At 45.3% G+C, this 15,556-nt stretch overlaps 1 protein-coding gene across 1 annotated transcript; it reads left to right on the top strand.

Annotated features, from left to right (window-relative positions):
• Positions 1-2,314: 2,314 nt before the first annotated feature.
• On the top strand, positions 2,315-5,104 carry LOC311099846 (APC membrane recruitment protein 2-like; the record flags this gene model as incomplete). The annotated part of the gene is made up of 2 exons (XM_084140580.1): positions 2,315-3,280; positions 4,472-5,104. 2 exons carry the CDS (start codon positions 2,315-2,317, stop codon positions 5,102-5,104), a joined length of 1,599 nt encoding a protein of 532 aa, XP_083996706.1.
• Positions 5,105-15,556: the final 10,452 nt, after the last annotated feature.

The raw sequence follows: 15,556 nt of genomic DNA, 5'->3' as shown, positions 1-15,556 counted from the left end.
CTGTGTGTATATCAGTGTGTGGCTGGTTCTCTGTAACTGTGTGGGTTGTTTTTTTGGCATGCTGTTCTCCCTAAAGTGTTCTAGTGAAAGTAGTACTTGAAGTCTGAATGAATAAAGCGGAAAAGAGGACAGAGAAAGATGGAGACAGGGTAGAGAGGTGGATGGGAAAGATGGAGACAGGGTAGAGAGGTGGATGGGAAAGATGGAGACAGGGTAGAGAGGTGGATGGGAAAGATAGAGACAGGGTAGAGAGGTGGGAAAGATGGAGACAGGGTAGAGAGGTGGATGGGAAAGATGGAGACAGGGTAGAGAGATGGATGGGAAAGATGGAGACAGGGTAGAGAGGTGGATGGGAAAGATGGAGACAGGGTAGAGAGGTGGATGGGAAAGATGGAGACAGGGTAGAGAGGTGGATGGGAAAGATGGAGACAGGGTAGAGAGGTGGATGGGAAAGATGGAGACAGGGTAGAGAGATGGATGGGAAAGATGGAGACAGGGTAGAGAGGTGGATGGGAAAGATGGAGACAGGGTAGAGAGTTGGATGGGAATGATGGAGACAGGGTAGAGAGGTGGATGGGAAAGATGTAGACAGGGTAGAGAGGTGGATGGGAAAGATGGAGACAGGGTAGAGAGGTGGATGGGAAAGATGGAGACAGGGTAGAGAGGTGGATGGGAAAGATAGAGACAGGGTAGAGAGGTGGATGGGAAAGATAGAGACAGGGTAGAGAGGTGGATGGGAAAGATGGAGACAGGGTAGAGAGGTGAATGGGAAAGATGGAGACAGGGTAGAGAGGTGGATGGGAAAGATGGAGACAGGGTAGAGAGGTGGATGGGAAAGATGGGGACAGGGTAGAGAGGTGGATGGGAAAGATGGAGACAGGGTAGAGAGGTGGATGGGAAAGATGGGGACAGGGTAGAGAGGTGGATGGGAAAGATGGAGACAGGGTAGAGAGGTGGATGGGAAAGATAGTGATGGAGTAAAAACATTGCACTTGTCTTTTGCTACTAGCATTAACTTTGCTTAGAACTTCTTAAATGAGGAAAAATTTACTTACTATGACTGTGATATGTGGTTGTCTCACCTAGCTATCTTGAGATGAATGCACTAACTGTAAGTCGCTCTGGATAAGAGCGTCTGCTAAATGACTCAAATGTAAAGATGGAAAGGAGTGGAGGAGAGAGGCAGATGTAAAAACAGAAATTGAGGAACTATGCAAAAGTGAGGCGAGATAATGAAGATGGAAGAGGGTGGAATCACACTCAAAAAACAGTGTTGGATAGGATGGCAACAAGCTCTCTGAGTGGAGTGCATAATGAATTCCATTAGAAAGTGTGTGTGTGTGTTTGTTTGTGTATGTTCATTTGTGTGAGAGAGTGAGAGAAAATTGGTTCTCTGCTTCCAGGCGATACAGAAGGAAATATCCTCTCAGAGAGTAAATGCTCAGCCCAGCCCAGCTCTATGCTATTTAGCAATAATGTGCAACATAAGTACATTAGAGCTTTAATATTTCGCAAATTCCACATTCCCCTCAAATCCTAATTCCCCAGATTTACACAAATCCTATATGTGGGACATGAATCTGTCAGGAATGGCTCCATGTTTTATTCAATTGGATTTATGTCGTTAATATGAAAGGCTTGTTTGTCATCCTCTCTGATCTTGATTGTTGTTGGAGCTGTTGGAGAGGTCATGGCAGTGGGGGTTTGTGTTGGGAGGTAGCATTTACATGCCACATGCACTCTCAAAACGAATGAATAAATATAGCCCTACATGCTTAACAAGACAGGAATGACGCTGCATTTACAGGCAAAGACTGAGACATACACACATCAACATAAAACAGGTAAAAATACATATGTAACAACACAGGAGAGGGGGGGGGGGGGGGGGGTATCAGCGATAGAGAAAGAGTAAGAAAGACGAGAGCTGTGTCTGGGGTGGGACGATGACAGCCTCTGGCTCTGCTCCATCACTGACGAAAGCTGCTCAGTTGCCATGGAGACCTGCAGGAGCAGCCAGAGAAAAAGAGGGGATAGGGAGAGGGGAGGGGCATGTTAGGGAGAAATAGAGGAGAAAGAGCTGGAGGGGAGAGAAAGACAGAGGGAGGGATAGGCAGAGGGAGAGATAGAGAAAGCAGAGAGAGAGGAGAGAGAAACATACTGTGAGCAATTGAAGCATAGCCTGTCTGCAGAGACGGGGGAAAGGTAAGATACGAGAGAATAATGGGAAATGTTCAGTTAGCTGTAGCTGGGTGAGACAAATAGAGCACGAAATAGGAGGAGAACAACAGACAGGAATATATAGAGATTCAAAATGGATGTGCAGTCGGAGAGTAGCGAAACCCCGCCGTGCGATCCCCAGCCTCCTGGAAAAATCAGAAAAGCCTTCAAGCTGTTTGGGAAGCGCAAGCCAGGCAGCATCTTCTCTATACGTGGCAAAGGCGAGGGGAACAACAAGTCACCTATCGACAGGAGCAAGACAGTGGACGGATTAACGGAGTCCACGGCAGCAGAGTCGGAGCTGGAGAAGGACAAGGAGCCGGAGAAGGAGCAGGAACCAGAGGTGAGTCAGAGAAAGGAGCAGGAACCAGAGGAGGAGCCCCTGGGTGATGATGGAGATCCCTCCATCCCTTCTGCCGGCCATCCCTCCACCTCCTCAATGACCTCCGCCAAATCCCTCAGCTTCCTGATGAAGCTGCAGCGCAGCCGGCAAGGAGGAGCAGACCGAAGGTTCCATACAGAGTCTCAGCCAACTGTACGCCAGCGTCGGGGCTTGAAGGGTCTCTTCGGCAGTATGGGATGGAACCAGCGAGAGGAGGCCAGCGATGAGGCCGATACCCCTCCGAGCCCCCTCCTCATGTCGTCCCGTACAAACAGCGTGGAGATCATCAAGGAGGACATGACTTTCACCTCCAGACCTGCGCCTCACATCCTGGATGTCCCAGAACCTGAGCCTGGACAAGAGTCCCCTGTTTCATCCAAAAGACCCACAGTGCAGGAGAGCTCAGCCTCTAGCCCACCAGAGACAACGGCTCTCTCAGCGGCTACATACAGTGTCACTGGATCTAATGAGGATGTACCACCGCCTCTGCCCACCACTGAACCACCACCCTTGGATCCTGCTGTGGATCGTCTGAGGTTGCTGCTTGCAGACATCTCCTCTCTGATAAGCTTTGACTCACTGACCGGATGTGGAGACATCACTGCTGAAGTGGAGGCAGAGTGGGGCAAAGCCAGCACCACTGTCGGAACCGGACCTGGGACCAAGGGAGCTGTGGTTGTAGAGAAAGCCTCATCAACTACTCTTTCAGCCAAACCTACCCCTATTACTAAACCTACCCCTTCGCCTACACCAATCCCTGCCCCTACTGCTGCTACTAAATCTAGTACAACCCCTATCCCAATGCTTACTTCTACATTCAGACCTACCCCTTCCTCTGCCCGTACTACCAAACCTACCTCCACTTTTACCCCCATAACCAAACCTGAACCTACCAGCTGGTCGATAAAACCTGAACCTACCCCTATTGCGACAACCAAACCCTCAACTACGCCCACAACTATCACTAGCCCTACCACTAAATCAAGCCCCACCCCTTTAACAAAACCCTACCCTCCACCAACAACAAAATGCACCCCAAGCCCTGCCCCTATTGGCATCACTGCTACCTCTCCCCCTATCACTCCACCCTTTACCGCTACTTCTACTTTCAAACCTGCTCCAGTAGTAACCCCATCCATACCTCCTGCCCCTGTAGTAACCCCATCCATACCTCCTGCCCCTGTAGTAACACCATCCCCACCTGCTGCCCCTGTAGTAACCCCATCCATACCTCCTGCTCCAGTAGTAACCCCATCCCCACCTCCTACCCCACCTCCTGTATCTAAACCAACCCCAGTAATTACCCCATCTCCTGCCCCCGCCCCAGTGGCCAAGCCAGCTCCTGTAACCACCCCTGACACACTTTCATCAGCCACTGTTATCTCTGCCCCACCCCCCAAAATTAGCTCTGTCCCCTGTCTGGATTCCACTACCGCACCTCCTTCCCTAACATCCTTTTATCCTACGGCTGTCCCGAACTCAGCATTTAAAATGCCCTATATCCCGGTTCCAGTGCCAGCCTCATTCACTAGCCCTGCTCCTGTACAAACCCCCTCTCCAATTCTAGCTGACTCAAAGGCTCCCCCTGCTCCTACTCCAACACCAATCCCTATGTCTAAGACTCCTACTTTCCCTACCCCTGCCCCTACCACAACTCCAATCCCTATGTCTAAGACTCCTACTTTCCCTACCCCTGCCCCTACCACAACACCAATCCCTATGTCTAAGACTCCTACTTTCCCTACCCCTGCCCCTACCACAACTCCAGTCCCTATGTCTAAGACAGCGCCTGTCTCTACCCCTTCCTCTGTGCCCTCTCCTGTTCTCACCCCTGCCCCTCTGCATGGTACACCCCTTGCCTCTGCTCAGGTGGAGGGTGGTGAGCGCAATGCCTCTCTGAATAGAGGAGAGGACATGACGAGTCGAAACGGCATGGATGTGCGGGGTGCCAGGAACAATTCACCCAATAGAGAAGAGAAACTCCATGTTACACAGAATGAGACACACATGGTCCCCCAGGGGCCCCCCACAGAGAAGAAGACGCCCCCAGTGAGGGAAGCATGGCTCAGTAAGATCCCTGTCTGCGGTGGAGGCAGGGTGGGCAAGTTGCCACTCCGTGAGAGTCAGCCCACTGACAACAAGGGGAGCTGGGACCCACCTATTACAGGGCAGGAAGAGGGGAGTCAACGCCCTAGCCTACGGAACGGAGTCAGCAAGGACACAATTAGTAACTCCTCTGCTGAAGCTGAAGTTGAGGCCAGCCTACCCCCTGTAAAACATAGCCCGGAAGAGAGTCGCCACCTCCGCCAACCCACAGTCTACAGAAGTATACCCCGTGACTCCAAGATCCCTGTCAAGCTGGGAGTCCAGTCCAATATCCCTGTCCCCCAAGGAACTAAGGAGCCCCCGCGCTCCAAGATACCTTTGTCCAAGGTTCCTGTCCGCAGGATCGGCAATAAGCTCACAGCCACCACAGCTGCCAGCGCGCAAATCAGAAAATAAAGCTAAGAGACTGCTTCAAACATCCAAATGGCTGCGTTCACCCAAAATCATTATTTTAATATTATCACATGGACACCCTTTGCCCTGTATATTTACAAAGACAGTCCAATTATTTTTTTGTCTCTGGTTCATCTTCATGACTCTCTCAAATGGCTCTCTATCCCACATTGCTGTTGTCTCTTTACTTATCCACACCGACAACAGCTTCAGAGCAACACTAACATGGAGGCTGAGGCTCAAGCAGAAAAACACATCTCCCGTAGGAACCAGAGCAATGACCGTGGCTCCCTTGTATTGTGCCAACTTGACAGATACATTCAGCCAAGGTTCAGGGCTAATCTCAACCTGGAATAGAATGATGGTTGAGGAGGACGGTCACAACAACGTTTCTTTGGGATGTATCATTAAAGGGGACACGGTATGGTAGCATACCAAGGTCAGAAGCAACAACACATGGAAGAGAGAGACATTCTTAAGGGTGCTTTTTTCCTACAGACTATCAGAGTGAAAAATCAACTTTTTCTACAATAGTTTTTATCTTTTGTTACTCCCTCTTTTTGAACAACTGTCTAAAAATCCTGTCTTATTTTCCTTTTGATAAGTGATACTGTAGCCCTCGTGCCAAGAGAGGGTCCACACCTCTTAATAAATGCAACAAACAAACCAGTATCCTGTAACATCTCTGGATGTACGGCAATATGAGCCAGAGGACTCTTCCTCCTTTCCCTTACTTTCCTCCATGTGTGTTTTACACTGTGTGGAACCATACAGAGCCTGCCTACCTGCCTGCTCATAAATAACACTCAATCACACTGTGTACTTTGGGAAAGACTGTTGCTCTGGATGGAGTTCATTGTGGATGGGACGGCCCCTATGGAAGGTTTGGACAGGGGGCAAGCCTGTATAACGGACCCTGTGAAGATGGAGTTACACAGAGTAGATGCTGAACGCTTCAGATTTCGGAGGGGTGCATCCCTTTACCAAGCCCACCTATATATACCTATTCCCCAGGTCGTTGCTGCAAATGAGAACATGTTCTCAGTCAACTTACCTGGTAAAATAAGTATAAAATAAGTTTAAAATAGCAGTAGTCATGCTCAGATGAGGACAATATTTGTGTTTATACATGATCTATGTTTCCTATTTAATCAATAAAACAATGTGAGTACACTGTACGTATGTCACCTTAAAACAACCCTAGATATCTCTGAGTGTGATGTCAAGGATCCATTTCGCATCTGCAGTTTTCAGTAATGTGAGACTATGATGAGGTGTTTGTATAACAACAGCACAGCAGTGTCTGAAGCAGCTTCATCTGAATAGATGCCGTAGGGATATGCATACACAGTCCTCGACCCACGGTGTCTATCTATCAATTCTCACATAGGGAATTGCTATCCATATCTTAAGCCGAGATAAATGACACATTGTGTAACTTCATTTCATGTGCGGGTGCATCTACCTGATTTATATCTCTTAGGATGTAGAGGCAGCAGGGAAGGATAAGTCAATGTGGGTCCTGAGGATGTAGACGGCAGCAGGGAAGGATAAGTCAATGTGGGTCCTGAGGATGTAGACGGCAGCAGGGAAAGATAAGTCAATGTGGGTCCTGAGGATGTAGACGGCAGCAGGGAAGGATAAGTCAATGTGGGTCCTGAGGATGTAGACGGCAGCAGGGAAGGATAAGTCAATGTGGGTCCTGAGGATGTAGACGGCAGCAGGGAAGGATAAGTCAATGTGGGTCCTGAGGATGTAGACGGCAGCAGGGAAGGATAAGTCAATGTGGGTCCTGAGGATGTAGAGGCAGCAGAGAAGGATACGTCAATGTGGGTCCTGAGGATGTATAGGCAGCAGGGAAGGATAAGTCAATGTGGGTCCTGAGGATGTAGAGGCAGCAGGGAAGGATAAGTCAATGTGGGTCCTGAGGATGTATAGGCAGCAGGGAAGGATAAGTCAATGTGGGTCCTGAGGATGTAGAGGCAGCAGGGAAGGATAAGTCAATGTGGGTCCTGAGGATGTAGAGGCAGCAGGGAAGGATAAGTCAATGTGGGTCCTGAGGATGTAGAGGCAGCAGGGAAGGATAAGTCAATGTGGGTCCTGAGGATGTAGAGCAGGGCTGCCCAACCCTCTTCCTGGAGATCTACCGTCCTGTGGGTTTTCAGTCCAACCCTTATTTAACACACCTGATTCTACTTATTAGCTGCTCAACAAGACCTTAACTATCTGAATCAGATATGCTAAATCAGGGTTGGACTGAAAACCTACAGGACGGTAGATCTCCAGGAAGAGGGTTGGGCAGCCCTGATGTAGAGGCAGCAAGGAAGGATAAGTCAATGTGGTTCCTGAAGATGAATAGGCAGCAGGGAAGGATAAGTCAATGTGGGTCTTGAGTATGTAGAGGCAGCAGGGAAGGATAAGTCAATGTAGGTCCTGAGGATGTAGATGGCAGCAGGGAAGGATAAGTCAATGTGGGTCCTGAAGATGAATAGGCAGCAGGGAAGGATAAGTCAATGTGGGTCCTGAGGATGAATAGTACGTGTATGTTCATACAGTATGCATGAGTAAGACAGTATCAGCAGTGAGGGTAGGCCTCAATGGCGTGGTGACAAACCATTCCACCTCAAAACAGTCTCTACTGCAGTGTCATTATGTAAGGCCTGACACCATTAGAACAGAGGAGGGGAGGGAAGAAGAGAGGACAGCATGGGAAAGAGGCGTTTTCCTGTCTTCCGGTCCTTTAACTAACCTCCTGGCCGGTTCCTCACCATATCCTCTAGGCATTATGATGATGACTGTGCGCTGGGAGGGTCCAATCTCGGTAGAGCAGCATTCTGCCATGCTCTAAACCCACTGACCTGGTGATCGGGGGGCTGGTCGTTTAGCAAAAGGAGAGAGAAACAAAGGATGGATATTTAACCAATAAGGCCAGAGGGGGTGTGGTTTATGGCCAATATACCACGGCTAAGGGCTGTTCTTACGCACGACGCAACGCAGTGTCTGGATACAGCCCTTAGCCGTGGTATATTGACCATATTCCACAAACCCCGAGGTGCCTTATTGCTATTATAAACTGGTTACCAACGTAATTAGAGCAGTAAAAATAAATGTTTTGTCATACCTGTGGTATACAGTCTGATATACCACAGCTGTCAGCCAATCAGCATTCACGGCTCGAACCACTCAGTTTATAATTATAGATGAAGCGCAACCCAGGCTGCACAAACACAGCTCTGTTCACTAAGTGAAGCCAGAGGCCCTGAGCAGAGAAGAGAGCAGTCGCCGTTTCACAGGAAAAACACAAGGATTTCACTGCATCAGATACTGAATTGGACATCAGGACTGTGAAAACATCTCTCCCTGCTAAAATAACAATATCCTTCCCAGGCTCTATCTATCCACAAGACAAGCAGGAGGACATGAAAGAGGCTGGGTGGGAGAGAATGAGGTATAAGTAACAGTTGTTTAGAAGGATTGAGTGGAGTCGTTCAGGATAATATGAAGTGGAGTATGCGATAGATAGGAACATGGAATCTCTACGCTGGCAGACTGTTTGGTAGTGAGATGGTGTAAGGGAGAAAGGAGTAGCCTGTAGAGTGTTAGAGCTATGTCAAGCAGGGAGGTCAGAGGTCAGCCACAGAGACAATAGAAGCATTAATGAGGGATAATGATGGATTTTCACTGGAAATGTGGATGATGGGGGCGAGGAAAAATCTTGGATTATAATGAGCACAGATCAGTTAGAGTCTCTGTAGTTTGAGTGTAGTAGTGTTTTTCTCTCTCTTCAGTCACTGTATGCATACATGAAACTGGGACAGATGGAAGCCATTACCAAAGGTGAGGGAGGGTTTACAATGTCAGTGATAAGCTCATTATGCATGTTTATAAGGCCTCCTGAAATTGGAGATGAGAATTACACAGGAAGCAGATGGATCTATTCCATGTTGTGCTTATACAATACGGTACATACAGTTGAAGTCGGAAGTTTACATACACCTTAGCCAAATACATTTAAACTCAGTTTTTCATAATTCATGACATTTAATCCTAGTAAAAATTCCCTGTCTTAGGTCAGTTATGATCACCACTTTATTTTAAGAATGTGAAATGTCAGAATAATAGTAGAGAGAATGATTTATTTAAGCTTTTATTTCTTTCATCACATTCCCAGTTGGTCAGAAGTTTACATACACTCAATACGTGTTTGGTAGCATTGCCTTTAAATTGTTTTACTTGGTTCAAACGTTTCGGGTAGCCTTCCACAAGCTTCCCACAATACGTTGGGTGAATTTTGGCCCATTCCTCCTGACAGAGCTGGTGTAACTGAGTCAGGTTTGTAGGCCTCCTTGCTCACACATGCTTTTTCAGTTCTGCCCACACATTGTCTATAGGATTGAGGTCAGGGCTTTGTCATGGCCACTCCAATACCTTGACTTTGTTGTCCTTAAGCCATTTTGCCACAACTTTGGAAGTATGCTTGGGGTCATTGTCCATTTGGAAGACCCATTTGCGACCAAGCTTTAACTTCCTGACTGATGTGTTGAGATGTTGCTTCAATATATCTTCATAATTTTCCTTCCTCATGATGCCATCTATTTTGTGAAGTGCACCAGTCCCTCCTGCAGCAAAGCACCCCCCACAGCATGATGCTGCCACCCCCGTGCTTCACGGTTGGGATGGTGTTCTTCGGCTTGCAAGAGTCCCCCTTTTTCCTCCAAACATAACGATGGTCATTATGGCCAAACAGTTATATTTTTGTTTCATCAGACCAGAGGACATTTCTCCAAAAAGTACGATCTTTGTCCCCATGTGCAGTTGCAAACCGTAGTCTGGCTTTTTTATGGCGGTTTTGGAGCAGTGGCTTCTTCCTTGCTGAGCGGCCTTTCAGGTTATGTCGATATAGGACTCGTTTTACTGTGGATATAGATACTTTTGTACCTGTTTCCTCCAGCATCTTCACAAGGTCCTTTGCTGTTGTTCTGGGATTGATTTGCACTTTTCGCACCAAAGTACGTTCATCTCTAGGAGACAGAGCGCGTCTCCTTCCTGAGCGGTATGAAGGCTGCGTGGTCCCATGGTGTTTGTACTTGCGTACTATTGTTTGTACAGATGAACGTGGTACCTTCAGGCGTTTGGAAATTGCTCCCAAGGATGAACCAGACTTGTGGAGATCTACCATTTCTTTCTGAGGTCTTGGCTGATTTCTTTAGATTTTCCCATGATGTCAAGCAAAGAGGCACTGAGAATGAAGGTAGGCCTTGAAATACTTCCACAGGTACACCTCCAATTGACTCAAATGATGTCAATTAGCCTATCAGAAGCTTCTAAAGCCATGACATCATTTTCTGGAATTTTCCAAGCTGTTTAAACGCACAGTCAACTTAGTGTATGTAAACTTCTGACCCACTGGAATTGTGATACAGTGAATTATAAGTGAAATAATCTGTCTGTAAACAATTGTTGGAAAAATTACTTGTGTCATGCACAAAGTAGATGTCCTAACCTACTGGTTGAAAAACGTGGTTGAAAAACGAGTTTTAGTGACTCCAACCTAAGTGTATGTAAACTTCCGACTTCAACTGTACGTCTCTATACAAGCACATACATGTAAACAATGCCCTGAACGGTAACCTTTGTTGCCTGCTATTTACCATGGTTTTACAGTCATGTTGCTTACATGTTGAATACTATGATGATAAACTATGTATTTTAGTATGGTATAAGACATGCAGATTCTATCAGGCTGTACAGGAACATAAAGCTGACTCTTTTCATTCTCAATCAGCTAGTCAGTGTAGTTCTACCAACTAAACCACCCTCCTGCCGCAGATGTGTTACACAATTTACCGTCCCCACAATGCACTTGGGCAATTCAAGGTACAGTCTGTGAATGTGTGTGTTCGTCTGCCTCTGCCTCGAGAGAAAGGACATACTCCTTTAGAACCTAATTTAGCATGCTTAATTTCCAGTATCTCCATGCCAACCCCACTAGGTCAACCAATGAAAGGGCTGTGAGAGTGGGGAGGAGTGGTCTAGATGTATGTATAAGGGACCCAACGTATCAACACATCAATAGGATGATATCTGTAATAATATGCATCATACCATGCTTGGATGTATAATTCTAAATATTAACTTATTCACTCATGAATTGCATAATAGTATCATAAGTGTACCTGCACATTTTAAATACATCATTTTTTGATGTAGTTATTATGTTGTTATGAAATGTAAAACATGGATATTGCCTCTTAATCCAGTTTGTGCAGTGAAGAAACACGGAGTAAGTCTGCTGTGATGGGTGTTGTCTCTGTCCTTCCTAATTAGTGTGCACCAGATGGATACTCTGGGCCATGTAGGAGTTTGCAAATTAGGTCACCCTTTCATGAGTGAAGACAGTTAGCTAGTGTAAAGGCAACAGAACCCTTGGCATTTCATATAGCACCTTAATAACTAACTGGCTACACTACAATCTACATAATACAACAACTCATTATTATTGTCCATACATGTTGAATATTTTCCCAGTTACAATATTTTACAAAATATTTAGGACTGAAGTATAAATATTGTGGAATAATAATAGTAACATGAAACAAATTAGTAAACGTATATGATTTATTCATACATTTCTTTTAAAAAAACATGCAGGATTAACAATAACACTGTTCATATAAAAATATCAAATATATATTTAAAATGCATTAAAGTGTTGCAGTTATCTGTTGAATTTTTTTCCTTGTTACACATATGGAAAATACCAGAAAAGTGTGCCCATATTGTGTAGTCACACAGACTGAGCACATAAGGGATCCTGCTTTAATTAAAAGACAACTGGTCACAGAGAGCTTGCCAGTCACCTCTTCATAACACTGTGAAAGATTCCCTGTGAGCTAACCTGCTGTCACCTCCGCAACACTGTCAGAGAAGTACCTTTGGTCTTGTGTGCACTCCCCCGGTCACCTCATTGACAGTCAGGGACCTTGCTACCTGTGAGCTCATGGTGAGTGAGGGAGCCATTTCAGTATCATCAGTATCTTAAAATGATCATACATTTTTTATCACAGTCATAATTACAAATACATCAGCTAAGATACCTAGGTCAAATAAGTAGAATCGCATATTTTTTTTCCCATGACTTCATATAATCTCCCCAGAATACTGGAAATTGCATTGCTTTTTGGTTTAACACAAATGGCTGATTTGTATGTTCAACATGCACATACTATTGACATATATTCATATATTTGTTAAACACCAAAAAGGAGCAGATAAGAAAATTAAACTAATATAAATTAATGTTCCATTATTTGTGACCCAAAAAGTCATTTTAAAAGCAGTAAGTATATCAAAGTACTGCACAGGTCTTATAGCGACTGTGTAATAACTAAAATTATAAACTGGGTGGTTTGAGCCCTGAATTCTGATTGGCTGAAAGCCATTGTATATCAGACTGTATACCACGGGTATGACAAAACGTTTAGTTTTACTGCTCTAATTATGTTGGTAACCAGTTTATAATAGCAATAAGGCCCCTCGGGGGTTTGTGGTATATGGCCAATATACCACAGCTAAGGGCTGTGTCCAGGCACTCGGCGTTGCGTCGTGCTCAAGAACAGCCCTTAGCCGTGTTATATTGGCCATATACCACACCTCCTCGGGCCTTATGGCTTAAACAGACCATCTTGATGCTAACGACATCTGCAGGTGACATCCGATATATCAGGATCCTTTACAATAGGAGTAATGCAAGTCCTTCTCAAACTTTCAGTCCACTGGCAGCATGATACTACACTACATGTCATAAGACACAACTTATATAAAGGCACAATACACAATGCCATGTTCCATTAAGACATTTCATTTGAACTAGTATTGTAAGTGCCCTGGAATGTTTTTGCTAACTTATTTTAGCTGTATGGCACAAACGAAAGGTCCACACATATACACATAGTGTCAAAACCTTCCACACCCGGTAAGTAACCCTTTGCGGAGCCTTAAGGTGCCATTTACATGATTTACATATTAAATACAAACATGTACGTCTTTGGTACATAGTGCTGAGAGAGGTACTTTTCAAACCCTTCAAGTCCCCGGTGTTTCAGGGTTTCCCCTGTTAACTCCATGTTCCTGAGCAACAGTAGGGTACAAAGGACACACATCAGTGATGTGCATCACCTTGGGTTTTCCACTGGAGGGCCCTATTGTCCTCTGAGTCTGTGCAGATGCTAGACAGACTCTGGAGGGTTTGGCCCCGGAGAGAGGGAGCGTTTGAGGGAAAAAAGAGGGAGCGCTTTGGTTGACCAATCAAGAGCCAGCTCATCTTGGATGATTTAAAGGATGGGACAGCTTGTGTTCCTTTAATCAATCTGGGCCCGGTTTCCCAAAAGTTCATCGTTAGAACCAGATGCTTTTGGGAAACCAGGCCCAGGTCCTCTTCTCAACCCAGAGAAGTAGAGGCGATAGTACCACAATCATATGGTGGTCCTTTATAGCTCAGTTGGTAGTGCATGGTGCTTGTAACGCCAGGGTTGTGGGTTAGATTCCCGGGACCACCCATATGTAAAATGTATGCACTCATGACTGTAAATTGCTTTGGTTAAAGCATCTGCTAAATGGCATTTATTATTATATTATATCCAACGGCAGTCTCAATCCTATGATTCTACTCATAAATAATATGAATAATATATTATACTTTTGAGGTTCGATTCGATGTGCAATCTCACTATGCCAAAATGGAAGAGAAGTGTCTTATCCTGAATGGGCAGTAATCTCTGGTACATCGTGAGCCTATCAGACTGCATAATACACCTCAGACAGAGACTCTGGATCCTTAACCGTGCTGAAATATCATGAGGGTAAACCATGTTAAAGTGCCACAAGGCTCCTCTCCACACGTAAAACCATAAGTATCAGAATCTTCTGAGTAAGTCCTTTCTGAATGAACAAGCGGCACTGGGCACCCAATCCTCCAGAGGAAGTCATTCCCTGCCAGACTACGAAGTATCAGATTACCATTACATCAGCTGAATCCCGGAGGAGGAGGAGAGAGCTGGGCTCACTGAAGTGAGAAGGAAATAAAAAAGTGGTTACAAAGCTAAAAACCAGGAGGGTATTGTGCTGAGGTCACAGAGGTTCTCAAACCTGACCAGTCAACTTGTTTTGTCTATTAGGCACCGATGGGACTGGAGGAGAGGAAATGTCCTGTTGGTTAGTCATCTGAGAGTCTGTGGTCAGGATGTGTGACCATGGGGGGTTGTTTAGACCAGTGGCGGCCCGCCCATTAGGGTGTTAGGGGCGGCGCCCCACTTGTGATTGGTCAACAAAAATATTTGTATAACAAAAAATATATATACAGTATATATTATATAATTCATGAATTATGTTTTAAATGCTCACAAAAGTGCAATAAATGTGTACATTTTCCTGTTTAAAAAATATATTGTTCAAAACTAGCTGTTCAGTTACTTAATACTCTGCCCCTCAGTGACTGCCAGCAGCAGCAGCAGCAGCTCCATTCCGTGGGCGCATAGGCCACATTGCTTATATTGTTTTGCCAGCTATTTGCTCCATGAAATCGCAGGATTTCATAGCATAAATTATAACAGCACAAAGTTAATGGACCATCCTGAGGCGCTCAAATGTGCGCTCAGTCATAACTTCTGGGTCTGTTCTAGTCTCCCTCCCAATGAGTCTCTCGCGCCAGACGTCTTACTTCCACACGTGAGACTAGATCTGCTCTATCAGGCACAGATGGCGCTAAAGCAACAATTGAATTGTAATTAACTTCTAAATAAATAACCATAACTGTCATGGGAGCCTGGGACCTGATAAACCGGACATCTACACCCAACAAGAGTCGTAGGACAGAGGGATACACTAGCTAGAACCTTCTCATCGAGGATCTGGTAGGACAAAAAAGGCATGACGGTGGCTGGCCAATTTGATTGTTTCCCCCCATGCTGTTCATTAGGTTCTACTGTAGGTGACAGAGCGACATGTTGTGTGGACTAAAACAGCATGATCAAATGAATTAGTCAGCTACAGTAATGTTTTGAAACATTGAGAAATAGTTTGGTAGATTTTTTTGTCAAATTAACCAGTTAGTACCTTTGATAAGCAGCTAGCTAGTTATAGCTATATGGTAGCTTGCTAGGTAGTTAGCTCCCATGTCAATTTCAAGTCTTTCTAAACTAATATCTAACTCGGAAATATGGAAAATATGTTAACTGGCTAGCGCATCATGCTTTGTGACAATATGTTAGCTAGCTATCCCCAGTTAGATCATCTGTTTTCACTTATTGCATCTGCATGCTTGTTACGTTCTCGTTTGTTCGTGACCTGGCTTCTCATTCTAAATAGTACAATCTAATCTGTTCAAAACAGTGGCATCATGTGTAGCAGTGGTCATTCGGTTTTTCACATGCAAAAATGAAATAGGTGTATTTATGC

Source organism: Coregonus lavaretus (genome assembly GCF_964263955.1).
Source record: "Coregonus lavaretus genome assembly, chromosome: 24".
NCBI lineage: Eukaryota > Metazoa > Chordata > Actinopteri > Salmoniformes > Salmonidae > Coregonus > Coregonus lavaretus.
This window is presented reverse-complemented; position numbering and strand designations above follow the sequence as displayed.